Genomic DNA, 27716 nt, shown 5'->3' on the forward strand with positions numbered 1-27716 from the left:
ATAGTAAAACATATAAAAAATTCAGGAGGAAAAAAGAGGAGATATATATATCCTCTGCATCAGTTTTTGTAAATTTCAGCTTAATCTTTTCCCTAAGCTGAAATTTACAAAAACTGATGCAGAATAAAAAACAAAGGAAATTGGGACTTGCTGGACAATGATAAATGTATATAACCATATAAAAATATAACACAAATTAACTGAAAAGCAATATGGTACAAAGTTGAAAGTTAATGAACTACACTTCTTTTTAATTAAAACTACAACCTCCAGAATGCCTAGAGACAATATGCACACTAAGCGGGAAATGGTACACTGTAACTTTAAAATGACTGACTTCCTGTGATCAGATGATCGTGAGCAAGGGAGAGGTGCTCCCGAAACGCGTTGATCAGTGTTTCTTTTGCTGCATAACGCTATCTGAAGGCTAAAAATTGAATAAAAAAAGAGAAACTTCCTAAATACGAGAGTTTGTCCCGTTAATCCTTCTGCCAAGAAGGTTTGTAGGCAATTTAGAAGTGGCGTGGTTCCGCAGCAGGGAGTACGAACCCAACGCCGAGCGCTGCAATCCCCGGACACGGAGAACCAAAAGGAGGAATGTTGAAAGCCGGGAGCAGCGACCGCTGGGGAAATACGAAGCCCGTGAAGCCTCACAGCGCGGTAACCAAGGGAGAAGGTAAGCGTGTGAGTGAAGAGCTTCTGAAGTGAATGCGGAAACTAAAACAAATCGGGAAAGCATTAGAGAGTGAGACCAGCTTAGTTGGCAAAACGAGAGCCGTGGGAGAAGTCCGTAACTAACAGTTTGAAAGGAAACTAACGGTGCAAATATCCCAATTGGAAAGCGGTTTTTCGTGTTATTGCACATATTTAATCACATGTTCAAAAATAAATAGCCTGAAAGTAATTTAAAAATGCAGCGGAGAGAGGAAAAGCGGAGTGAGCTATTGACAACGATGTTTGTTAAAGATACAACAAGTGAAACCCCAACAGCAGGGTCATCGAGTAAGGTTGAGAAAAAGGATGCAAAGTCAGTGCTGCGCGCCTGGGAGAGATTAAGTCGCAAGGAGAATAACAAATCTTGGGAGCTAATAACATTGCAAAAATACTTGGAAGTGAAAAGAGTCCCGCGAGGGTTGAGAATTACACTAATACCAAGCCACCAGGATTCCTCAAACGAATTGCTGCAAGCATGGGGTGAATTCATTCTAAAATCATCATTGGGGCTAATTGAAATACTGGTGAAACACGTAGACATTAGTCTCAACAAAATAAAGGATGAATTGAATGAAATGGAAAAGGATATAGCAGCAATGAAACTATCAAGTGAAATGGCAAAATTTAAGGAGGAATTGGAGGTACAAATAGAAAAACATGAGGAGGCTGTAAGAGAAAGAAAACATTCCAAATTTATCAGGATGCTAATGATTATGAGGATGGTCGAATTTTTACATTTGCACGTAAATACGATGCAATAAAAGAACTATCATGGAGCAGTGCCACAAGTTGCTCAAGTAGCACTTCATCACTAATATCTAATGAAGACACGGAGGAGAACCGAAAGAAAAATTCTTTTTTAGGGGACATGCGCCTCGTATTACAACGTCAATGGGACCAATCCCACCCTACGTTCCATCAACAAGGCAGAAGAGGGCGTGGACGACAAAGATACCAAAGAAACCCACAAGAAGGGGCAAAAGGTGCAGGAACAAGCACAGAGAAAATAGGAACAGAGACACGGAGTATGCACCTGAAGAGGAAGTAATGGATGAACTCCAAGTAGTAAACCTGTCAAATCGTCAAATAACAAACACTGAGACAATGCTCCTTAAAAAAGGAATACAATTTCGTCCAACTAAAAGAATGGACTTGGCACAAGTAAGAATAGACCTTTACCTCTATTTTCGAAAAATTAAACTAGCTAAATATTTTGTGGAGAAACAAAAATGCAGTATCAAAATGTAAACCAATTGAACGCATCAGAGAGTTACAAGCTAAGGATGCTACAAGCTATCTGACACTAGTTAACCTGGATACAATTGATGAGAATGATATGAGCTTGGATGAAGTAATTGCACAAAAGGGAAGTAGCCTAAGCGGACTAAAACCAAAATCTAAATTTTATCCGCAATTGACACCGGGAAATAAAGTGGATTTATTCCAGGAAGCCGTAATTGAGGATCTGTACAGATTGAAATGTCGAACACATAAAGACAACTTAACCAAAGAAGAAAGAGAAGCCCTAAAAAAATCTCATGAATGATAATAACATAGAAATCAAAATCGCGGATAAGGGCGGAAATATTGTGATCCAAGATAAGACTGCATATGTGATGGAAGCCCATAGGCAACTTTGGAATAGTGTCTATTATCAAAAACTAAAAAAGAACCCAACCAATGAAATAAAAGAGATGTTGGATGGAAAACTTCATGAATGGACAATGAAGGGACAAATCAATGAAGAAGAACGAAAATATCTAACAGTAAATCATCCAGTGACGGCAACAATTTATTTTCTGCCCAAGTTGCATAAGGACCAAAGGAAACCTCCAGGACGACCGATACTATAGGCGAAAGGATCTCTACTCGAACCAGTGGCAAATTTCATAGATTACTTTTTACAGCCCTATGTAAAACAGCTAAGCTCTTATATTCAAGACACAACTGACATACTTAAGATGTTACAAAGCCCCCACTCCTCGCGGACCCCGGGGGGGTGGAGGTTTTGCAGTCTCCCGGGCATTTTTTGAGTTTGGGCTGGTTTTTCCTACTAGTTACAAAATACACCATGCCAGGAGTCCTACCTATTCGTGACAATGGACGTTGTATCTTTATATACAACAATAGGGAATGATTTTTGCATAGAGGCATGCAACTTCTTCTTACAGGAAAGAAACATTGAATATCATGATCATAACAGCATGTTGAGAGAGATGATTGAGATCTGTCTCAATAAAAATATTTTCCTAATTGGAGAAGAGGTGTACCGGCAACGCAATGGCACAGCGATGGGCTTTTCCTTTAGTCCGAATTATGCCTGCCTGACCATGGGATACTGGGAAAAGGAGGTGGCGTGGAGAGCTGAAAATGATGAATTTCTGAACAAGATCATCACATGGAAGAGATTTATAGATCTTTTTATTATATGGGATGGCACGGAAGAGGAGTTTCGAGATTACTTCGAAATTTTAAATAACAGCACCACCCAACTGAAATTCACCTATGAAACAAGTAAAAACCGTGTAGTCTTTTTGGATACAGAAATCTACATCAGAGACAACCAAATCCACACCACCTTGCATCGCAAGAGTACGGCCACCAACGCAACATTGGAAGCAACCAGCTTCCATCAAGAATCCCTAAAAGCGAGTATCCCCTTCGGGGAGTTCCTCAGAATAAGGCGGATCTGCAGTGAGGAGGAAGAGTGGCAAAAACATGGCCAACATACAGTGGAACGCTTCAAAAAGAGGAAATATAATAACAAAAGCCATGTCCAACCGGGAGCAGAGTTTATGAGGTGCGGAATAATATGTATAGCCTGGAGAGTTTGAGTGTAGATATCGCCATGCATCTTTAATATTATGGGTGCAGCATAGATCTAAAATTGAGGCTCTAGTTTTGCGCATTCGTTGAAAGCTCCCTGGCCTAGTAGTGTCTAATTGGTAATTCATGATACAATTGAAATCCCCCATTATAATAAGTTCCCCATCCCAGTCCAACAGTTTTATATTCAAATCATCAAAAATCTTAGGTTCATCATGGTTCGAGGCATACACCACGCAAAAAACATGTTTATGATTTTCAATATTTATTTGAGCTATCACCCATCTACCATATTTGTCGTAAGCAGTTTGAAGGATTTCAGCCTTAAATCGTTTATCTTTGAGGATCGCTACCCCTCTTATTGATGCCCCAAACATAGTACGGCTAACAATATCGTAGCCTAGTTGGCAAAGTAATTTTTTCTCTTTGCCGGCTATGTGCGTTTTAGAAAGCAGTATGAGATGGGGATTGTGTAGTCTTAATTCTTCAGACACATGACGTCGCTTATTTTTACTATTTAGCCCCGCGACATTCCAAGCAAGTCATTTTATTTTATACATTTAAAAACAAAACAGCCAACGCAATAATAAACCAAGTGGTAACATTTTCAATTCTAAAGCTGTGCATAAATGAATATTTGCTTATATTTATGTTGTTTGTAACGAGTCTCCCTCTCAGGTTGCAAACATATTTTTTCAATCCCCCCACCCCCCTGCGATGAATCGAAGACCCCCTCCCTCCACCCCCCTGTCACCCACCCGCAACGGGAAGGACCACCCTTCAGGTTCTGCTGCCATTGGAGAGGCAGCTTCTGCAGCAGACTGCCTGAAGAGCCCCACCACTACCCCCTCCGAAAAACATTGCATCCCCTAGAACTTAGTTTCCTTAGCCATAACCTATTAAATCAACAAAGTCAAAACAAGAAAAGCATGGTACTTTTAACAAAGTGTTTAGATCTCTAAAGTTTAACTTTCACTTAGTCCGGAAAGATAATGTTCCACTTCTCCAGGGTCGTTAAAGAAATGAGTAAGCCTGCCTTTAATGACTTTCGGGCGCGCTGGTTCTTGAAGAAAGACTTGCCCCCCCACAAATTTAATTGGGTCAATCAATTTGCGCAGTTCCCAGCGTCTATCCATGGTGGCTTTGCTGAGACCAGACCGGACAAATAAGGATAAATTCCCTATGGTTATAGGAGTATTAGGTCGAGCTTTCTGCCATATGGCATGTCTCAGCAAGAAATTACCAAAAAAGATCAGAAAAGGATGTGGGAATTTGCTCTCTTTGTTCTTTTGGGTTAGGGGCAAATGGTGTGCTCGTTGGATTTGGGAATCCCAGTCCTAATCTGCTAAGTCCGGGAAAGCTATTTGTAGTAGGCTAACAAACGCTCTCGAGTCTGACCCTTCTGATCCTTGCGGCACCCCAAAAAGTCTCAAATTTGATCTTCTCTGCCTGTTTTCTAAATCCTCAACTTTAAGTTGAAGTGCAGTTATCTGATATTGGCTGAAACGTTGAGTGGTTCATTTATAGTATTGTTTTCTGAGTGAATTGAATTATTTAATAGGCCGGAGGTTGGGTCTGGATCCGTGGGGCTTGTCCCAGATAGCCTTAATGTCATATTTTTTACCAGCCCCTTAGCCTCTATCCATTTCCTGAGAGGGCTTTTATCGATCAGAATTTTCTTGGTGGTTGCAATATTGTTGATAATAGTTCCGTTTAGGGTGAAGCTAGCTTTGCCCCCTTTTTTAGTCTTGAGTTTGCCTTTTATTTTGCGTCTTCTAGTCGCCAAGGGTTTTATTAAGTTTCCAGATCGGTCAGCCATTTCTTCTTCCGTTTCCAATTCGTATTAGTCATGAGAATCCAGGTCTGCGTTTTCTTCGTCTGTCCCCGCTAAGGCGCTGTTATTTTCCTTGTGTTGTGATCGAATGCTGCTGAGTCCTGCATCAGCTAAGTCAGGTGCTAACCCGGGAAAAATCGGTGGCACTTCGATAGATTGTGTGAGGTTAGGGTTGAATGTCCTAGCCTCATCGGTAGCTTGGATATTTGATATTGTGTTTTCAGTTATAATTTTCTTTGGTAAATTGTTTATTGACTCTTGACCATTTGGTATTGTATCGTTTAGGTCACCATTAACCACTATGACTTCCGGGGTTACTTTTACGGACACATCAGACACATCAGTTGGGCTAATGGGGGTGTTTGTACAGTTAATTGCGGCAGTTTTGGCCCCATTACTCCCTATCAGAGACCCCACCAGAGCCCCCAACTTAGCTTTTTGTTTGGCAGCATTTTTGGCGGTTTTCTTTAATAAGGAAGTGTTCATATCAGTCAGCACTGGGGGACATATCAAAGGCTTACCAGGAGCTGCTCTTTCAGTGCCCTTATTCTTTTCAGCCAGCACCGCCATCGCCGTGATAGAAGGATTTTCCTTGGAGCCGCGCAGCCCTGTCTCTCCCCCTGAAGCCTCAGAGACCGGGAGAACTGCGAAATCCAAAGGCTTAGTTGCTGGGTCCGTAGCTCGTGGGTTGGCGATGGGAGGTACCGACGCCGCAGCGTTCGCCGCGGTTGTTGTGATCCCCGCCCCCATACCTGTTGAAGGTGGGGAAGGTGCTGCCGTGACTGCCGAGGTTGTTGTGCTTGTGCTTACGGCCCCCGTATCCGTGGAAGAAGAGGCGGCGGAAGCTTTAGTGTTCCGCGTAGTACGCGGCGGGTTCTTAGGAGACATGACTTCTGACCAACAGGTGCGGGCAGGTTGAAAGCCTATACAGCCAACCTCCGATCCAGAGAGCAGGCAATGGATCTGTCTAATTGATTGCCTAATGGTCCGGCATAGATTCAGAAGCCAGAACATCAGTGAGCGTTTTGAAAGATTCTATTTTGAAATCCGCTGTGCAATCAGAGTTTCTTGTTCACGCTCTGAAGGTTTTAGCTCAGAAACAGCAGCCTTTCGGTCTCATTGCGGAGGGGGTGAAGAGCTCCAGGATTTGCTGCCGCTGGCTCGCGTCCTCACTCCGCCATCTTGGGCCGAACCTTCGAGATAATGAAATCTACCTTCCAACTTTATCCGCAGCTTTGCTGAGTATAGCATGCTGTATTTGATGTTTAAATCGTGGAGCCTCTTCTTGCTAGGGAGAAACAAACGGCGCGCTTCCTTAACTTGCTGTGCAAAGTCTTGAAACCGAGACCTCTCTCGACCTTCCAGACGAAGTGTGCCCAATTCTTGAGCTTTACGCAGGCCGCATCCCGATCCCTGTAATTTAATAGCCTAGCTGTTCTGTCTCGGAGTTGCCCCTGGCACTGGTCAGGGTGCCAGGGAACGATGTGCTTGCTCCACAACAAAGGTGCTCATGTCCAGAGGTTCCACTAGTATGTGCTCCACATACTGCTCCATATTACTGATGTTAGACAACTCCTCTATTCCAAGAACTCTAATATTGTTCCTGCGTGACCTGGCTTCCAGGTCATCCGCTTTGGCCTTTAGTGTCTTTGGGAATTTGCCCATTGTTTTGTGCTACTCAACCTCAGTTTACATTGTGTCTTCTGCATTTGACACATTGTTCAACAGCATCCAGTCTGTCACCCTGCTTATCTAATCGTTCAGCCATTCTGTCCATCCGGAAAGTGATGTAGTCTATTTTGCTGTCGATTTTGTTAAGCTCTGTTGCATTGCACGTAAAATATGCTTGCGGTCCGGCTCTGCCATGGCCTCTGTATCTACTTCTGGTGGCTCGTCGGACTCTGGTGTGCTCGTCGGACTCTGGTGTGCTCGTCGGACTCTGGTGTGCTCGTTTCCCACGAATGGGGAGTCTTGCGCAGTTCGAACTGCAATTTGGATTGTAAGTTATCTGGCTTACCCATTGTGGCAGCTTAATTGGGGTCACGCTGTCTCTTTTTTTCGCTTTGATTCTCTGTTGAAAGAGCGCAGTGATTTTTCTGTGGCGAGGATGCCGCTTCACTGCTACAAGGCCTGACTTGCACGCGCTATTAACTCACAGGGCCTTATACTAATCAACGGATTAGTTCAGCTGGTACTGTGCTCCTGATTGGGGGTCAGGCTGTGCAAGTACTCCTTTGCTCGTGTCGTGATGGGCTCGACCGGACCACCCCCGATAAGTTGTGTACGTGTATTAGGCCTCAACTCCTGTATTCACTGCTCCACACAGTGCCAGTAACGCTATTAACCGCAGCTGCCCTGGTCGTTTATATTTTTGCTTGTTAATCTGCAGGGGTTATCACAGTGAGAGCTGTGCTGTGCGGGTGCAGTCTTTCACTTCACTATCAGTTGTGCTTTCGTTGACCTGCTGGTTCCGACTTGGACTGATCGGCTACCGGCTCACAGGGTCTCACAGAGTGTGGCCGCACCGCTCTTGAAGCTAATGTTCACACAACAGGGCCCTATTGTCTCTCGCCTCAACCGAAGCTCTTCCAATGCTCACCCCACTAGTGTGAAGCACAACCTAATGTCGTTCCCTTCCCCTCTGACCCCCTTGTTCGACAACTAAGATTTTGAGCTGGGAGTGGTGGAGTCCCAATTCACTGATTGGCATTGCACTGAATGCAGGGGCATCAGTCACTTCTTTGACGTGGAAGGGGTTCTGTCAATTCAGCAAATCACGGACGATTTTGGTATCCTAGAGATATTTACAGCTCAGACATTGGATATTACAGCCCCCAATTAAAGTTGCAGCGCAAGGTCACCTCACTAAGTACAAACGTTGATTTCTGTCCAAGACCTCTGATAAGAAATTGATATCAGTACTGTACAAAATGCTGAATGAGCGCTGTAAACACATGCACAATGCAGGGCGAAATAGAAGGGAAAAATACTTGGGGAGAGCTCTAAGTAATAAGGAGTTGGAGGTAATCTGCCGCAGATCCCGACATATGGCCACTAACATAGCCCTAACTGACTCACACATACACACGAAGGTACCAACGTACTGGTACTACACACCAGTGAGAGTACATAAGATTTAACCCTCAATGAGTGCAGAATGCTGGAGGAACTGCAGCGCACAGGGTACCTTTATCTACATACTGTGGGAATGTCCTCCGCTTCCGCAATATTGTGTTAGATGAGATAGACAAACTCCAAACATCCATCTATTGAGATTCCCCGCACATGTTCTGTTGGGGGTCCCTGACCCGCTGGCTTACCCATTGAAATCTAAGAGAAGTCAGCTGATACGAGTGGCGCTAGGAACAGCCATGCAGAATATTTTGGCTCACTGGGGCCCCCCACAATGTCCTACATACACTGGGTGGCTAGGAAAGCTGTGGTATATCCTAGGAATGAAGAAAATAATACTTACCAGGGTTCACGTTCCGGGAGATTTGGCGTCCCTTATTTGCTTTACTCTTGCAGGATTTCCCGGAACTTACTTGTCCCAGGTACCCGCGTCTGCCGTGTTTGCCTGACGTACTCAACCTGCAATTCCTGAGCCGCAATAAACCATATGGAATCACTATACACTCTAAGGCAGGCACATTGGTGAATTGAGGGTGGGAGGGAGAGGGCGGAGGGGGGAATGTTCCTTATGTTCCTTTTATAATAATCTGCTGGCATGCACATTAACCAATAATGGGCTCTGCAAAGCCCCTGATCTGTGCTTGCAGCTTGCTGGCACTGTTTGTGTTTTTTTGTCTCAAATTTCAAAACTATAGTAACCGATTTGTAACATAAAGTACCAGGGCCACCAAAGAGAGCCTGTAAACCATGTCAATGTGTATATGCCCAGCAGAAGTTAAGCCCCTCCTTAAACCAACCGTTCTGTTCGGAAAACCTGTATTATGTCCTTTAAGGAACCACACATACATTAATTCCCCCCAAAAAAGTGTGTAAATTGACCAATTAAAAAAAACATTAGCACACTTTAATTATCAACAGTTGCTAAACCCAGGAGGTGATGTGAAGCATGGCTGCAAGAATGTTATGTCTTTATACACGTTTGCATCAAATAAGACAAAAACGAACTAAAAACAATACATACATTAAATTCCTGCTTTAACATTTGCATTATGAAAAGAAGCGGTTACTATTGACTTATGGATATGCCAGCAACAGTATTGACCTCTGTCTAAAATGTCTCTGGAACGAAGGTTGATAATGTGATTGTTGGAGGCCACGGATTTAGATTTAGCTTCTTCATACTTCATTTTAGCGATGTAAACTTGATACGCTTCTTCAGACAGCTTTTAGCTGTCTGTGGTCAGACATATTGTTAATACCAAGACTTTCAGTGGGCTTCGAGTCAGCCCACTGTTTACTAGAGATTGACTTGGTTGTCAATCTCTTTTGCTTGCTTTTTATTCAGTGTATTTTCTTCCTCCTCTGGGTTGTCACTCCTCTGGAACATAGCTTCTTTACTATCTTTTTGATTGGATGACTTGTATCTGTCCACATTTTGGAGAGCTATCTTGATCTTCTTTCAGGGTTCAACCAGAGTGTGTGTGTGTTTGCTCTTTCCCTCACTTGCTGCTTCCCCCTCAAATATTCAGCTTGCTTACTTCTTATTGTTCCAGTCTCTATTCCCAAGCTCTTCTTTATCTTGCTCTGTCTTGCTTGTTTTTTTCTCCCCTTGTCCCAACCTCCTCCCTTGCTTCTCCCAGTCTGTTAATGCCCTCTGCATGGACGTCCTCCTTCTCCTCCTACATTGTGCCTCTTCCCTTTCTGTTGCAATTTTCTTTTCTTCGATAAAGTTTTCTTTAGCACTTGAGGGCCTGCCAGCTAGAATTTGCTCCTGAGAAGGGATGCTTCTTTTACAAAAAGCATGTATGAGTTCTTTTTTTTTATTTACTGTACCAAAGCGGCTGTCTTCCATCTTGGAACTGAAAGTTAAAAATAAACCATGGTGAACACTTCACGCACGCACATGTATATTGACTCATGCAAGAATATATCTCGTGCTGGGTGGCTCTATACCTGCAAATGCATGATAACGCATGCAGGACCACATATCTTTGTGCTTTTTTTTTGCCACTGCAACACATCAGCAAAAACATTTTTTTTCTCCTCCTCAAAAGCCACATGGGCGCACAGGCACCCAGGAGGCAAGACTTGTTTGCTTAGCCAATGCTTGTTTCATGTTGTGAGTTTAATTTTATCTTTTTTCCTCAGTGAAGTATTAGCTGAAGAAAGTGTACAGTGTTTGAAAAGGGCACTAAACAGGCTGCGAAGCATCTGGGATGAGATGGGCATACCAGAAGATCAGCGTATACAAAGAACCAATGTTGTGAAGACGCACTTTAAAGTGAGTAGCTCTACTTTCATTGTTGTTGTGTTTTTTTTTTTCATCAAATAGGCGTGTGTGCTGTTAATGTGTGAACAAGGGGGATCAACAAAAAGAATGGTTAATTAATTTGCTACGTAGTTTTCGTAATGCCAATGCATTTGTGGTAAGGTGACTGGTATAGGTAATTTTGTAATCTAAATCTGTAGTGCAAGTTACATCCAAATGTCTATATGCTAGAAGTCTTAGGTGAGTTAAAAGTGGCGTGAATGTACTTTGAGTAGTGTGTAGAAAGCCCCCCACATGTTTGTTGCCACATTATCCTAACTGTTTGCTTACTATCAAGGACCAAGGCAGTGCATTACTTAGCTGTACAAATTCATAACATTGTGGTGGCTGCTCTGGCTAGGGTATATATGGGCAAGGAAATGGGGTGAAGAAGACTGTAATGACTTGAACTAATATAGATAAAGCTTATAAGGAGTCTCTGGGACAGTGAAGTAAGTCGTTAGTTGGTAGAAAGAGTTCAGAGTTCAATTGGGGACTTATTGGTTCTTAGTTTAACTCTAAGTGTCTTGCAAGCTGACAAGAAACGAAGTGCTTTGCTGTAGAGGTTGGGTGTTCTGCTCAAAAGGTTATAATTTGAAAGGACATAAAATGAGGTGGGCAGGTTGTGTATGGCTGGAGGTGTTGGCGAGCGCAAGGGGAAAGGTACATGGTGTTAGAAGTTAGGGATAGGATTAGTATTTTGTGGCTAACTTAACATTGGAATTTGAACAGGGGTCTGTTGAACGTCCAGAGCTAATCCATTTGGTGTTTGTTGTAGGGCATGGCTTGGACGTTTGCAAGTTGATGTGGGAGTGTGATAGTTGAGGATTTTGTCCACGTTCATTGGACGTGTACCTGTGCAGTTTGGCTCGGAGACGGTTTCATAAGTCTACTTTGGTTAGACATTACAAACAGCAACGTTATTTCCAGATTATATCATTCTCCTGTGATCTGATTCTAGGGCTGTTACTTATTTTACATAAACAATTTCAAGATTTTAAAAATGCATCGCACACAGATAATTTGATCTAAATACCCATTCACATCCTCACACTGTCATCAATATCACTTATTCATAGTTACATTTATGTATGTGGCATTTTGAGGATCGCAGGGACAGATATGTTGATAAAATTAAATATTTGTGAACATTGTTCCCCCCCCCGCCCCCCTTTTTCTAAAGAAAATGAGTTAAGAAATAGATAATCAGGGTCATGGCATGGACAGCAGCCAAGAAGGCTGTCTGAGCACAGTGGTCTGTCGCCTAGAGAAACATGTACCTCAGTAGACATGGAGAGAGAAGGATACCAGCATCACAGGATTGAAGTGGTGGTTGTAAGCTGGAGGTGCTCTACAACCCGGAGGGTTCACTGATGAATGTCCATGTAAGCAATGTCGTGGTGAGCATCTTCCACTTGTCTGATGGGGAAGTGAAGGGGCCCAGGCCAAGTGAGAGCACTGAGGAGTGGCATCTAAAGAGGCTTAGAAGATTCCTGCTATGACATTTGTAATGCTCACTCGGGCGTAACGGTTTTTACACAGCTGGGGCACTAGTGAAGAGAGTGAGCGCATTAGAACTTCCTCTCCTGACTGATTTTTGAGGCCCAATCTTCAGCTAGTATTATGTTTTAGGAATAAGTCCAGTTCAGAAATTAATTGAGATTATCCATTCAGTATTTCCTTCAGTCTGTATTTGAACTTTACAAACTAAATATAGTCCATTTAGGCACCCATCACGCGTTTGTTTGTACGTAGTCCCTAATCTCCTCAACGTGCTTTCCAGGCGCCTGACCAGTCCCCGCCCAGCTTAAAGGATTTTATGATGCCATGTGCTTCATATTTGGGGGTGATCTGAACTTCCTGGCGTGCCTTTTGGGCCCCAGAGGCTCAGAGGGCTCCATCAGGTTTTGCACTGGCAGCTCTGGCTCTGATGCAACCAGTAGATCCAGTGGCACTACGGTGCAGTCTAGCCCTGTGCTGGCCACCACATAGTCTCCAGACGGAGCCAGTGCCCTCCGGCGACGCCAACCCCATTCTTATCCCCAACGACCCAGAGCTTGCACCCTTGAATCCTCAGGCGGTTCCTCAGCCTTATTTTGAAGGCTTTGAAATAGAGAAAGAATGGGAGGGGTCGCTGGACCCTTTACAAGACCAGCCTGAGCAGGAAATGGACTAGTATGAGAAACTGGGTGAGGTCAGTAGAACGGATAAGTCTCCAGATTCTGGCTGGCTTTCTCCCCCTACTGTGGCTATGGAGCAGGGAGCTTCATACGCTATGGCGGTGAGATGGGCAGCTGAGTTCCTAGACCTTCATCGGATGCTAAGACAAACATCTTTACAGAGGTCCTACAGCTGTGTCTCTCCTGCCTGTCAACGAGACCATGACTTATGTCCTTCTGGTAACCTGGTCCAACCCCAACACAGGGGCGCCTGTATGTAGGGCAATCACCACCTGCCATCGCCCGTGCACCGGGCGACCCAAACTTACTCACCAATCACCCTACCCCTAAGAGCTTGCTGGTCCAAGCCGCTACCTCACAAGGTGTGTCTCTTCCGCACACCCGTAGAGGGAATCCAAGAGGCTGGATAGTTGGGGCAAGACTTTTATTTTTTTCTGCCAGCCTTGGATTGCCGTCTGTGAACACTGCATGCCTATTGGGCTGTTACTCTCACTTCTTGTGGGACATTGTTTTGCAAGGGCTGCCACAGATTCCAAAGGAGGCCCATGCCATTATCTCCCAAGCAGAATCAGACGGGTGAGATGCGTCAAAGTTCACCATTCGTTGTGGAGTTGAAATGACCGACACACTGGGCAGGGTGATGCCACTCCTGAGATCTTTGGCTGTAATGGGGATGGTCAGGCTTCCTTTTTGGACATGCCCTTTGATGGCGCCCGTCTTTACGGAGACAAGGCAGACGTGGCCCTTGAGCACTTTAAAGACTTTGGGCTATGGCAAAGTCCTTGGGCCTCTCTGTGGCCTCCCGTCCTTGTTGGACATGCCCTTTGATGCGCCCGTCTTTTCGGAGACAAGGCAGACGTGGCCCTTGAGCACTTTAAAGACTTTGGGCTAAGGCAAAGTCCTTGGGCCTCTCTGTGGCCTCCCGTCCTTGTCTGCCTTTTGCTCCTTTTGTAGCCACGGAGGGGGCTTTCAGCTGGGCCAGCCATATCACAGCCACAAGATCTCGCATATTCCGCAGCCTCTGTTTGGCTGCGGCTCCTTTCGATACCTGTGGGTGCGGCTCCTTTCGACTCCCCACCGTTGGTGCGGCTCCTTAGTCCACTCCTCCCGTGCAGCCTCTAAACCTTCCTAGTCTGTCTCTTCAAGATCATAAGCTGCCAAATGGTGACAGGATCCGCCATCATCACTGCCAAAAGATTACATTGGAAGTGTTTTCAGATAGTCCGAAGGGGCTACTCCCTCCCCTTCACCACTATCCCTCCAACTTATGACCGGCTGATGGAAGACCTCCTGAACTTGCTTCAGGATAAAGCAAGGACTCTCTGGGTTAAGGGAGCCATAGAAAAGATTCCGGTGTCAGAAGTAGGCGGTTGCTATAAGCTTTCGTCCTATCCTAGATCTGCAAGCCCTCAACTACTTCCTTGAAAATGAAAAGCTCAAGATCGCTCTTGTCTGTCCGAGATCAGATTATATAGTTGGACTTGCAGTACGCCAATTTTCACATTCCCATCCTGCCTACTTATTGGTGTTACCTGCAGTTCACGGTAAGCCACAAGCACTTTCCGTTCCCTGTACTCCACTTTGGCTTACCAGCGCCCCTCGGGTCGTCACCAAGGTGATGGCAGTGGTCGCAGCTAGTCTGCAAGATCAGGGTTGCCAGTCTTCCCCTATCTTTACGCCTAGCTGTTGAAGGTGAGCTTGGCCCAATCTGTTTTCGCCAACCTCCAGACTATGGCGAACCTCCTACTTTCGCTGGAGTTCAATAGCAACGTGCTGAAGTCACACCTGACTCCCTCATAGACGCCTCCTTTCATCTGAGCTGTTCAGTGCAGTTTCTGGCCTATCCTCCTGGGCGGCGAGTGTAGGATATTCTGGCTATGATACCGATGTTTCTCTTCCAGGGGATACTCATTAATAGTCATAAGCACTGAATTATCTCCGCCCATGAGCGGGGACCCGGAACACATAAACAATATACATATATATGTGTAAATATAACCAAAAGTACATAGTACTAAGTAATTATACACATATACATGTATAATGACCATAATATGCAGCCTAACATTAACACATAGGCTAATCAAACCAAACCTTACACGTTCTGAAGCATGAAAATATGCTGTATATAAATGCAATAAACGGGCATGAGCCTAAAATGCATTTCATAGCCATGAAAAACCTTTTATTTTTTATCAAAGAACCTGTTGTAAACAGTTATTAGCCTAAAAGGGCTGCATATGAAAAAATGTCTGTGTACAGAAAATCAGACTGGCACCCTGCCTTTAAGGCCCCAGAGAATCTGCACACTTTGCCTTTAAGGCCTCCTGGAGAACTCTGTTCCCATCATGCCCCACAGGTGACAGTTAGGTCATTTCTTTTTTCCGGCTTGTTCTGTGAGGAACCTGGAACTTGAGCTCTGCTCATTTGAAGTATTTTCTGTCAGAACTTGGTTTTTCTTGCCTTTTTTTTACTAAATATAGCTTTGGTGGTGGTTTGTTATCCTCTTTCGAATAAGCTGTTGGTGTTTTTTAGTCAGAATGCCACCTTTATTTTACAAATGTCCTTCCTGTGGGAAGAAGATGTCGAAAACTGACCCACACTCAGTTTGTTTGGTGTCTTCCAGCTTCTCATAAGGTGGAAGAATGTTATCACTGCCTCAACCTTTCAAATAGAACTTTAAAAGAAAGAGGGAAAATGAGGCTGCTGGGCCTTCTAGAGCGAGAAAACCGTGGTGAGAAGAGTTCTAAAGGCCTATTATCATCTGCTAAGCCATCTTCTCAGCCCAAACGTCGAAGATCAGCGTCTCCAGAAGGTAGAACTAAGAAATATCGACTCCAGGGAGCGTCGCCGTCAAAAAAAGGTGCGCTCGACGTCGAGAACCAGATCGCCGTCGGCGTCGAAGAGAGCTCCATCGACGTCGAGGACTTCGCCCGTAAGGCAGTCGCCGTCGAAATCCTTTTCGACGAGGCAATTGGTGTCGATTGCAGTGAGGACGACGTCGGGCGTGCAACGCTTGACGTCGAAGGATCGTATGAGGTCGATGTCGAGGGACGAGAGATGTCCGATGTCGAAGGATCGTGTGTCGACGTCGAAGGATAAAGGGTCGACGTTGAAGGAAAAGGGGTCGACGTCGAGGAAGTCATCGGTCGACGTCGAAGGATAGACCGAGGTCGAGAGGGAGACATACGTCTTCGTCGAGGAAAAGGTCGACGTCGAGAGAAAGAATGACGTCGAAGGATGCGACGTCGAGACATAAAAAGAGAAGATCCAGGTCTCCATCGCGACGTAGGTAGACGTCGAAGCATGCTTCGGGCTCGAAGCATGGAGTGTCTAGGTCTCCCCCACCTGAACATAGGTCGGAGTCGAGACTATCAAGACCAGCCTCCCGGACCTCAATTAAGTCTTTGTCGAGGTCAGAAATAAGGCCCGAACATAGAGTGGAGACTTCCCCGCATGATCAGCAAGACAACAGATCTGCAGTGGGGCAAGAGATAGTGCACCAGGACTCTTCTGTGGTGGCTCATTCGGGCTCAACCTCAGGGCAGATGACAGACAGTTGGTGCCCAGACAGCGGACTCCGTCTGGTTCATTGGTTTCTGAACACAGTGCAGCTTCTAGAGCTTCCAAGTCTTCCGCAGAGCTGAATATTGTGCAGGTGTCACCTGAAGCTTCACCTGAGCTTACAAAGCGGCCTATTAACTTGTCACCAAGGTGGTTGGGAAGTTTAAGGCATTGGAAGATGCGTCCGATAATGGGGGAGAGAGCTCCGGTCCCTCGGACAGAGCTGCATAGAAGATCACGCTCAAGATCCTTAGTGAGAGAGAAATCTCGTTCAAGGGAGCGGAGGAGGCAGCGATCGGCAACTCCTCAAAGAAGACTTGGAACTCCTACTCCATCTTCCACATCGTCTTCATCTTCTTCAAGATCTTCATATGGGGACTACTCTCCTACCTAAGGTGGTGTCGGATTTTCATATTAACCAATCCATAACATTGCCTACTTTCTTTCCGAACCCTTCAAGTCCGGCAGAACGGACTTTACATTCATTAGATCTAAAAAGGGTTTTGAAATTTTACTTAGATAAAACAAAGTCTTTGAGACAGACGGGTCTGTTTGTGAACTATGGTCCTACAAATACTGGTTTGGCAGCATCCAAGAGATCCATTTCTAGGTGGATAGTGTCATGTATCTTACTGGCTTATCAGCTATCCCAAAAGTCTTTATCAGGTAGATCTAGGGCTCATTCTACGAGGGGAAAAGCTTCTACCACAGCTCTCCTTAGGAATGTAGCTATGTCAGAGATATGTAAAGCAGCTACTTGGCGTTCAGTGCATACGTTTACACGCCATTACTGTTTGGATTCTGATGCGCAGACTGATGCACAAGTGGGACAAGCATCACTCAGAAATTTGTTTGCTAATACTAGTTAAACACTGTGATTTTAAAGTATGACTATGCTTTTATCTGTTCGCCTGCTTCTGGTGGGTATGAGCTTGCTACTCTATTCAGTGCTTATGACTATTAATGAGTATCCCCTGGAAGAGAAGGATTAGTTACTTACCTGTAATCCTAGTTCTCTTCCAGGGGTATACTCATTAAAGTCATAAGCACCCTCCCGCCTCCCCGGGCGAGCAGTAGCATTGAGGTTTAAAGTTTCAATATGTTTTAAGTGCAGATTCCTGCTAAAGTTTACTGTACCGTACAAAAGAACTGACCTAACTGTCACCTGTGGGGCATGATGGGAACAGAGTTCTCCTGGAGGCCTCAAAGGCAAAGTGTGCAGATTCTCTGGGGCCTTAAAGGCAGGGTGCCAGTCTGATTTTCTGTACACAGACATTTTTTCATATGCAGCCCTTTTAGGCTAATAACTGTTTACAACAGGTTCTTTGATGAAAATAAAAGGTTTTTCATGGCTATGAAATGCATTTTAGGCTCATGCCTGTTTATTGCATTTATATACAGCATATTTTCATGCTTCAGAACGTGTAAGGTTTGGTTTGATTAGCCAATGTGTTAATGTTAGGCTACATATTATGGTTATTATACATGTATATGTGTTTAATTACTTAGTACTATGTACTTTTGGTTATATTTACACATATATATGTATATTGTTTGTGTTCCGGGTCCCCGCTCATGGGCGGAGATAATTCAGTGCTTATGACTTTAATGAGTATACCCCTGGAAGAGAACTAGGATTACAGGTAAGTAACTAATCCTTCAGCCCCTAACCTGAATGTGAGGCTGCTGGGCCTCGTGTCCTCCTACTACTGACACATGCCATATGGCAAATGTGGGCTCTACAGTGGGACTTAAGGCAGGGTGCACTATACCACAGATGAGGGTATATCTGCATGAGTAGATTTGGTCCTACAATATGTAAGCCAATTCTTAATTATCGTAAGTTCCAGGAAGCCAAGAGGAGTACATGAGCTAGAAACTCGACTGGAGTTTCTTTGCACCATGATTGCTTCACTGAAACCAAGAGTACTTGGTACCAAAAATCTCCTTGTAATACATCCACACTGACGGTGTGAGATTTATTAAGCGTGTACTTGGAGGGCACCTCAGAGGTGCCCCCTGAAAATCTACTGACCCTGGTGTGGTCACTTACTGGCACAGACATGCTTCTGGAGCCCTGGGTGCACCACTGAGCAGATGTGTCAATCCTCCTCCCCAGGATGGGCCCAGTGCTTGAAGGTGAATCTTCAAAGGCCTGCAGCCTATGTAATGCGATCCCCAGCCTCTGCTGTTAGCAGCAGATGGCAGCCCCCGGTTTACACTCCCACTTTGGGCAGAAAACGGGTGGGAAAACTTAGAAGGGCCAGGATATGTGCCCACCTCTGCTAACTCCACCCCTCAGATGGAAGAGGTGAAGTTAAGCACATTTTTCAGTCTCCATCTTGAAGATGAGGGGACTCTTCCAATCAGGGCTAGGTCGATACCCCTTCCACAGGAGGGCGGCATAATATCTGAAGGAGTTACCCTTGGTAAGGTGCCCATTTGCTCTACCTGCTACTCCCCTAAAACACCACCTAAATTTAGTATTTAGGTGGCTCCCCCCCGGACCTAGAAACTAGTTACCTACAATCTAAGAAGGACTAAGAAGACACCGTGCAGCGAAGCCTGAAGAAGACTGACTTGGCCCCGGACCTACCGGCCTGTCTCAAACTTCCAATACCCTGCATGAGGACTCCTGTCCTTCAGTCAGTGGTACTGTCCCCAAGAAACCAACACAAAGGACTCCAGTGGCCTGCGGATCCAAGAGTCCTGCCCACTCTGTACCAAACGCCTCTGGTCCGTGTGTAGATGGACCACTGACCCAGAACAGGTTCCCTAACAATCCTGACCTCAAGTCCAGCGTTGGCTGACCCCACCTGGACTCCACGACGACACCTGCAGCCTGAATCCAGAGGCTTCCCTTGACCGCGACTGGCTCCAGTAAGAAGACTTTGACAACTAAATGTATCCCCACACCAGGGTCCCCTGGTGCTTGGTGAGCTGAAAGTCTGTGCCCCTACGACCACCTACATCTCATAACTCTGCTGTCTTTAGTCTCCACCCTCCAATCTCCGATATGACTGCTACAGCCTATTTGTTTAAAGCGGAATCTCCAATGAAAATCATTGGGTGCCTGATGCGGAAATAGCACCCTGCACATAGCTGTGTGTTTGTTGAAGCCTTGTGGGCCCACATGTGCCTACTCTTAACTTCCAAAGCTTGGCCCCTGCAACTGGTCTACTTACCTGCAAGCACAATGGCTTTGAGCACCCCCAGGCTCCAATGAAACGCATTTGGCCGAACTCAGATTTTTAACTCTGTACCCGTCCGCCCCTGTGCCTCTGGTGTTGCAGTTTTGGTACTCACCTGACCCTTGGCCCTTGCTGACCTTTGGTCCTGAAGACTGGAACTGTAAGTTGCGTACCCGTTTAACCACATTTTTTATTTCCTCCATAGCATATCATTGAACTCTTCAGAAATTGCACTTTGTTGACTCTTTAAAGTGAAAAGTATTTTTAATTGAAAACATACTTACCTTATTGCAAAGATCTTGGTCTTAAAGTACAAGCGAAGCTTATTTTTCTAAAATTGGTGTGGATCTCCTTTTTGAGACGTGCCCATTATTAAACCATGTTGTGCAATACATGTTTTGCACTTCTCTGTGTTCGGCCTAAGGCTGCTTGCCAACACTACCACTAATAGAGCACTTTGGGTTTTACATTGAGCTCTGTACACTTTTGGGAAACTTTTAGACTCTGTGCATGGTATAACCACCCTGCGGCATATCATATAAAGAGCCCGCTTCGTACAGTGTCCAACAAATTATAGACCCATTTCGAACTGGTTTAAAATCTTTTTTTTTTTTCCCAAAGTCCATGTGGTCCCTATGAGGACTGCTCCTATTCAGAGAAAATCCAAAGGGGTTGAGCAAATCCACGAATACTTTAAAAGAAGTTTAGAGAAACTGGAATTAATCCTTAACTGAATGGAGCCAGTGGAAAAAAAGGAAGCTACAGATATGACCAGAAGGGAATAAATGAAGAAGAAAAGCAAGATATTGCTAAGATGTAGTAGGGTTATTGAGCGGATAGGAAATGTCAGAATTGTGTATTTCATGGTTGTTTTAGTGTTATAAAATGTTAATAAAAGACCAATTATCTGTCATAGAGCTTGAAATGGCAGGTGCAGGTAACCGAAGCAAGTTCATAAAGAAGTGGAGGGACCCATGATTAGTACTAGATAGAACGGATGCCACCTGTGGAAGGATGGTAGGTGGAAATTAGCTCTGAGTGAAGAACAAGCCTGAAGGTGGTGTAATGGAAAAGCAAGGGAACGCTTTGTTGGGGTACTTCTAGTTCAGTAAAACTGTAGTGTGAGGTTAGTATACTTTTTTTATTAGTGTCCAATTCTTTAATATGCATGTGAAAGAATGTTGGTTTTCTTTGTGATCTTAGTCACAATCGTGACTTTCTGTTTTCCCACTTTGAACTTTAAGCAACTTTTGGAAATGATGATTGCAGAAGAAGAGTCCCTAAAAGAGCGCCTTATCAAAAGCATCGACGTATGTCGTAGGGAGCTGGACGTGCTGTGCCGTGAGCTCATGCTGCCATCCTTTGAAGTAAGCTCTAAAAGAAACCTTTCAGGCTACTAGATGTTACAGTTTAAGACTCATGGCTCCTTTGATCATTGTTGCTTGGCGCCTTGTTGACTTGTCATGTAAATGTTCTTTGGTTTTGCCATTTATATCGCAATGACTCTGAATGACTGTTTGTCGGCGTGCTCACTAACACATAAGAGTCTCAAATTGAGCAGTGCATAATGGAAACTTGAATACATACCTTTTAGGTCTTGCATACAGACAGTTTACCTATGTATTGTCGAAGCCCTATTGTTTTCCAATACAGCATGGAGAGTGGACTTTGGGCCAATCTCTCTCTCGGTTATCTACTCCTTATTGTTTTTCTTGCCTATTCTTGTTTGTCCCACCCCTGGAGTATTCCTTATTTACACAAATTTATGGCTGGATGACTTGTATCCTTTCTTTGCTGAAAATGGCAATTATCCACCCCACACACTTTTTGCCTCATCCGCTCAATTCCCTCACTCCCACCACTCCATGCTTTCCAGTTGCTCCCCCTCTTGTTCCCTTCCCACCCTTGCCGTAATATTTTCTTTCAGTCCCTTGTACGAGCGAATGAAAGATGCACACTGCTTCCATGCTGCTAGCTTCCCGATTGGAATTGCTGACCATTGACCTTTCCTTCTTGGTTTATTTTGTTTTTTAATTGTTATTCCTGTGCTCTGCTTCCAATCAGTTTGCTTCTCTGCTCTTGAATTTACCATTTTATAATGACTTTAAATCATCTAGGATTGGTATATTAAAATGCTGATGGTGTCATGTGTGGACATTACGAATGGGCATTTTTGGGTGACTTTTCTTAAAGCTAAAAAGCTTGTCCAGATGGCTGACCTTGCATGGCTGCACGTGTCTTATTGGGAGAGTTTTATGAAGCGCGAACTACACTCAAAGGTATCCGAGCGCTTTACATGAGCACCAGTTTCGTAACAGACAGCACATTCATTTTTTTTTTTTTGGGCACAGGGATTAAGTGATTTGCCCAGAATCACAGGATGTTGAGTCCCTGCCGAGGCTCGAACCCATGTCTTGTGACATAGCCTTAGGTTATCTTGAAATAATTGTATGCACGCTTATCCCCCTTCTTATTGTAAAAGTGGAGTAAGTAAAAATTTAAAAATCCCTTGTAACGTTAATTTCCGTTTTCTAGACAAATGATGATCAAACTATCCTTCAACTGGAAAAAGACTTGCGCAACAGGGTAGAAGTCCTGTTAAAACAGAAGGAGAGACAGACTGAGCTGACCACCCTGAGGCAAAGAGATGAAGACTTGTGTAATATTTTGTGTACACCACTTTATTTCATTGATGATCAAGCTGTCCCTAGTTTGGATGATCTAGACCGATATAGACGCCACTTAGCATCACTGACTGAAGAAAAGGTACTTGTTTTTTTTCTTTGTCCTTGCCGTAGAAACTGTATATCCAGTTTTATTAATCTTCTGCATCTTCTTTTTTTAGGTTTGTCTTGCAGTGGCAAATACTGTAGTCTATATTTTGTGTTTCCTTTTTTTGTCAGCCTCTTTTAGCATTTGGCATCTTTTGCTGTGGAGCCTTCAGCCTTTGCTTTGACGTAATGTGAATACATTCTTGCATCAGCCCACAAGAGAATTTTTGACTCGCTGTTTTTCTATTGATTGTTTGGGTGTGTCCTCCTGACTCCATGGATTGCTTAAAGCACTCTTTTACTGTCAGAAATCAGTCAGCAAGTGGCTTGTTCGCACTGAGGAGTGAGTGCCAACAAAAATGTCTTAACATTGGATGCTACAATACAACAGTGCCATGATACGTAAATGTATAACCTTCTACATGCATTGTATGCAGAAAATCATTTTTTGGTTGTTTTACTCTGCTGCAAGGTTTCAATCTTTATTCATGGTTCAAAAAGCAAGTCACTAGTCCTGCAAGGCAAACAAGGATTTGCAAAGCCAATCGTTGTTTTGACATTTTCACCTTATGCTAGGCCAATCTACACAGCATGCAAACATCAAATCTGTTCACTTTGACTGAGTTATTATGTCTAGCCACAGACCGCATACGCTATTTGGCACGAGTCCTGTTAGTACAATATTTCATTGGCATTACAAAAGCCCTTTTTAGCTATTGGCTTGTTTGTGTGAATCCCCATTTAGGCATGGGCTTTCTGGGCTGTCCATCACATTTTGCAGCAGTCTGTTTTCTGCAGTACAGTTGGTCTTGTATTGATGCCGGGATAAAAAGTCTTACTTTCTTTTGTTGGTAATAGCATTGTTTTTCTGCATGTGAATGGTTATTTGGCAGCGTGAATCTTTTCAAGATTCACACGCTTTGCCTTATTCCACCATCTAATGGTTGGGTCCAGAATTGTCCCTTTTCATGTTTTTTTTCCTTTCACAGGCGTTGATTATGTGTTGTCCTGTCCATCTCCTATCACGTCGGACTGATGACCCATAGCATGGTCCTCTTCAGATTGTTTTTTTTGATCCATTGGGTCTGGATGTAAGATCTATAGCGCCTAATCCGAGACTGTAGGGTTATGAAGGAGAGTGACAAGATACATGGGTCTTGGTAGAAGGCGCACATCGAGACAGAGCAGACAATACAAAGAATCACCGAAAATGAGTTATTGGCGCAGAGATTTTCATTGAACCTGGGTTACAATGGATCGAAAATACTCTTTTGGTTCTTCCCAGAGTACCACCATATGCTCTCACAGAAAGACAAGAACAGGGTGAGCATACGGTGCCTTCCAAAGTACAAGAAGTCAAGGAAGTGGCAAGCTTGCAGGGTAACTCGAGCCGTGGTGCAGAGTGGTGCAAAATCACTGAGCTGCATGTATCTGTATTCTGTGGGTGAGTCTGTTTCCTGTGAGCTCAACAGTCTTTAAGATGGTGCAGGACCGGTCCTCTGTGCGGCTGCTGGTCACACCGGGGTTCCAATGTAGGCTGGTCGGAGTTGGGACAGGCCAATTGGTCCCTTCCTTGTGGCGAGGACCTCCCTATTATGCCACCCTTCACTGGGTGGGGAGCATGAGCTTCTTCTTAATTGGCTGGGCCTCCTCATCTTCAAGATGGAGGGGACTGAGCAGTGAGCATTACCTCTCATCCCCCTCCTGAGGGGTGGGGTTGGCAAGGGTGAGCACACCTCTCCTAAGCGTTTCTTGCCGATTCTCCTCCCCAAAGTGGGGGCCAGAACCAGTGGGAGCCAGTTGCTTGAGGCAGCAAAAGGCAGGGATAGCTTCGAAAGGCGGCAGGCCTTTGAAGCTACCTCTTCATGGATCCAGCCCATCCTGGGGGAGGAGGCATGACGCCTCTGCCCAGGATGGGCTTTTTTTCTGGACCCAAAAAGCAGAGGCTCTCTAACCATGGGTCCAGAAACCTGTCTAGTGGTGTCAAATGGCGGGCACCCATTCAGGAATCAAACCAGGGCTGGTAGAGTTTCAGGGGGCATCTATAAGATTCCCTCCAAGTGCATTTTACATTAAATCCCACACTGGCATCAGTGTGGGTTTAATGTGCTGAGAAGTTTGCTACCAAACTACCCAGTTATTAGTAAAGCAAATATGGAGCTGTGAAGTTTGTAATGACCAACTCCCAGACCATATACTCTTCATGGCTTTACTTGCCATGTCTGAGAATGGACTTGGACACTGTAGGGTTATAGGGCTCAGGCTGCTGTACCCTCACCTCATATTTTACATGCCACAGAATTCTTTGCTTACATCTATGATGAAGAGAAATAGGATTCTAAGTGAGTAACTTCATTTTTAGGTCTCGCTTCGTGGTGCAATGTGCATCATTGCTCGTGCAGCACGAGACATTTAGTAGCTGAAAAACGGGGTTTTAGCACTGACCTAGGCCGTTTGTGCCACGCTATTGGCCTTTGCGTGCGTCTTGTAATGAAAGACAGCATGCAATAAGCTAAAGGTGGGCGCATTGCTCCACCCATGGCCTATTGGTGTCTGCTACGCGGACCAAAGGCCATGTGGTTTCAATTATCATGCCCAGACACGGGCGCGATAATTGAAACCTCGCTGTGGCGCGCGCACCACTCGCGGACATGTTTTAAAAAAAAAAATGTTTAACAATAGCAATCTTTCGCAATCGCTTTCACTGCGCAGCTGTTTTTTTTATTTTATTTTTTATGCGCAGCTGTTTTAACAGTCTTCTGTGTCTGTCATTCAAAATATTGCTTTTTTTTTTACTCTAAGCATTTTTAGCATATTCTTATCAATAATAACGCTAAAAACGTTATAGCTTTTATGATAAACATCACTTTTGAAATTGTAAATGTATATGCATTACAATTACCTTGTTACCTGATAAACAGAGCCCGGAAACTGTGCCTGGGACTAGGTTTTTTAGGTCTCGCGACCTATTAATGCGTGCAAGCGCATTGAGCGGAGCGAGAATTCAAGTGCTCGAAATCCTCGTCAAACCAAGGGCTTCTTGGTGCGGTTTTCATTAAGTTCACGTGAATCACGTGACCAAACAAGCATGCGCATTCACGGCCGCACAGCACATCAAAGGGCTTCGCCCAGCGTGCGCTCTGCGGCTTCTCCTCCCCTAATTAATCATGGCTGGCCGGCCGGTCGTACTTTCAGTTTCCCGGCCGCTCTTTTAGGTATTCAAAAACAAGTTATTTGAAGCTCCTTCAGGTGTCCGTGGTACATTTATGTGGAACTTGATTCCTCCCCTTGTAGTCTGCCCGCAGGCCCTGGCCTTAAACGTCCTTTTCGAAGTTAGGTGTGACGTGCTTGTTGCCTACTCAGCGTGTTTTGGGTGGACACAAAACAGATTTCCGTCATTCAGATGCCATGCTGCTCTTTGCCGTAACTGGTACTGCAGTAACATCAAAAGAGCATTTTCAAACCTGTAGAATGCAGAGTTTTCTTTAAAAAAAAGAAAAACACAAGATGGCGGCCTGAGCCCACCCTTTTTCCGTAAAAAGGATCGGTTGCATCACATAACCTGTGCTGAGTGCATTTTGTACCGAACACCGAAAAGTGCTTATTGACATTATTTAACTTTGATTGTATGATGTGTACTTTATCTCGGCTGCACTATGTTTACAGAGAAAGGAGCTGGAACCACATTCACTCCACAGCGTCTTCCTACCAGGACTTGCAACAGGTTGATTGATTTCATATAAGTAAACATATTAAATTTGGGTTCTACAGATTCCAGAGTTCCTTATAGTTGGAGCAAATGCAGACATCTTAAATCAGTATTATAAATTTGAGTTCCACAATGTCGTATGAAATAACTGAAGGGTTATGCCTTGTTTTGTGCCCCAGTTTGGTGAACAGTTGATTGCCACCCTGGCATCTGGTGCCTTTAGTTACATATTCCTATAAGTGATGGTGATAGATACAAGTGGAGTATAAAGTCATGAACCCACAGCCTCTTTAAATTGCTGTCCCTTCACACAACATAGTTTTAGCTCTGGCTTAGAAACGTCTTTCGTGGTATTTAAAAACCCTTATAAATACATATCTAAATCCATAAAGTCTTTGGATCTGCCCTCTTCATCCATTGGCCTGTTACATTGTTACTCTCGTTTTGCTTCAGCCCACCGAAGCATACACCGTGGGGTAATAGGTCTATCACTTTTCATTCATTGACTGTTGTACACTGAGAATGACCACATGCACCAGGGTTTGATGGGCCATTATGTCTTTCATTTCTATTTTATTTATTCTGTGAGGGTCCTGTAGCTCCCCAACTGGCAATTTTACTGTTTTCACTTTTAAAACTGTAACGCCTGTTGCATTTGCTAGCAAAAAAAAATAAGATCAGGCTTGGAAGGCTAGAACTGTTGCGCTTGACAATGCTTGTGTTGATTCTCTGTTGGATGCTGTCTCTTGAATTCTAAGATGGGAACACTTTAATTCACAGGGCAAGATCTTTGTTTACATTTTGAGGATTTGTTTCGGTTTTAAAACATGGACGCGCATTACTTGCTATGAGGATGTGAGTCTTGTAATTAATTGGCAGGGTAGAAAATGGAGGGGGGAGGGCGGGGCGTGGGTTGGGAAGGGGGGGGCAGCGCCTGCAGAACGACCCTCTCAGGTCAGCCCCATAAAAATCGGTCATTTGGCTGCAGCACATTAAATGCTTTGAGAGTGGGACACAGCGCTTCATTGTGCTGTGGTGCAATTCTGACATTTAGGACGTGTCGTACGTTGAGGCAGCGAAGCCTTTGTCGGGTGAGAAGAAATGAGCCCTTCTCCTCTGAAATAAAAAAAAAAGCACTGTTCAGTTTACACGACCAGTGATATCCACACATTTCCCCATCATCGGGGGGGGGGGGGTTTGCAGCATATTTGGTTAAGAGCCCTGGGTGTCTAGATTTGCGGGTAACGAGGCACACCCCTATGCTCTGACCTTGGTTTCGCCGCCTACCCGTTGGTGCGGGTAACTTTGGACAGCAGTGGTGTCGGCACGTGCTTCGGGCATCCCATGGCGCCAGCTGTAGGGAGCAAATCACACCAAACACAAACCCACTCAGTGCCACATAATTATATGCTACATATTTACACTGTGCTCAACACAACATACACTCCAAATACCACTCAGGGCCACATAATTACACTGCACTCAAT

At 44.5% G+C, this 27716-nt stretch overlaps 1 protein-coding gene across 3 annotated transcripts in view; it reads left to right on the forward strand.

The window, feature by feature from the left end:
* The window catches only part of LOC147733582 (protein regulator of cytokinesis 1-like), a 324524-nt gene that overhangs the window by 64013 nt on the left and 232795 nt on the right, over nt 1–27716 (forward strand). For all 3 annotated transcript variants that reach the window (XM_086958989.1, XM_086958988.1, XM_086958990.1), the window contains exons 2-4: nt 10655–10787; nt 20994–21116; nt 22285–22515. In XM_086958989.1, the coding sequence (XP_086815115.1) occupies nt 10655–10787; nt 20994–21116; nt 22285–22515 (487 nt within the window). The remainder of the gene's footprint in view (nt 1–10654; nt 10788–20993; nt 21117–22284; nt 22516–27716) is intronic.

This window comes from Lissotriton vulgaris, chromosome 2_1 (genome assembly GCF_964263255.1).
Source record: "Lissotriton vulgaris chromosome 2_1, aLisVul1.2, whole genome shotgun sequence".
NCBI lineage: Eukaryota > Metazoa > Chordata > Amphibia > Caudata > Salamandridae > Lissotriton > Lissotriton vulgaris.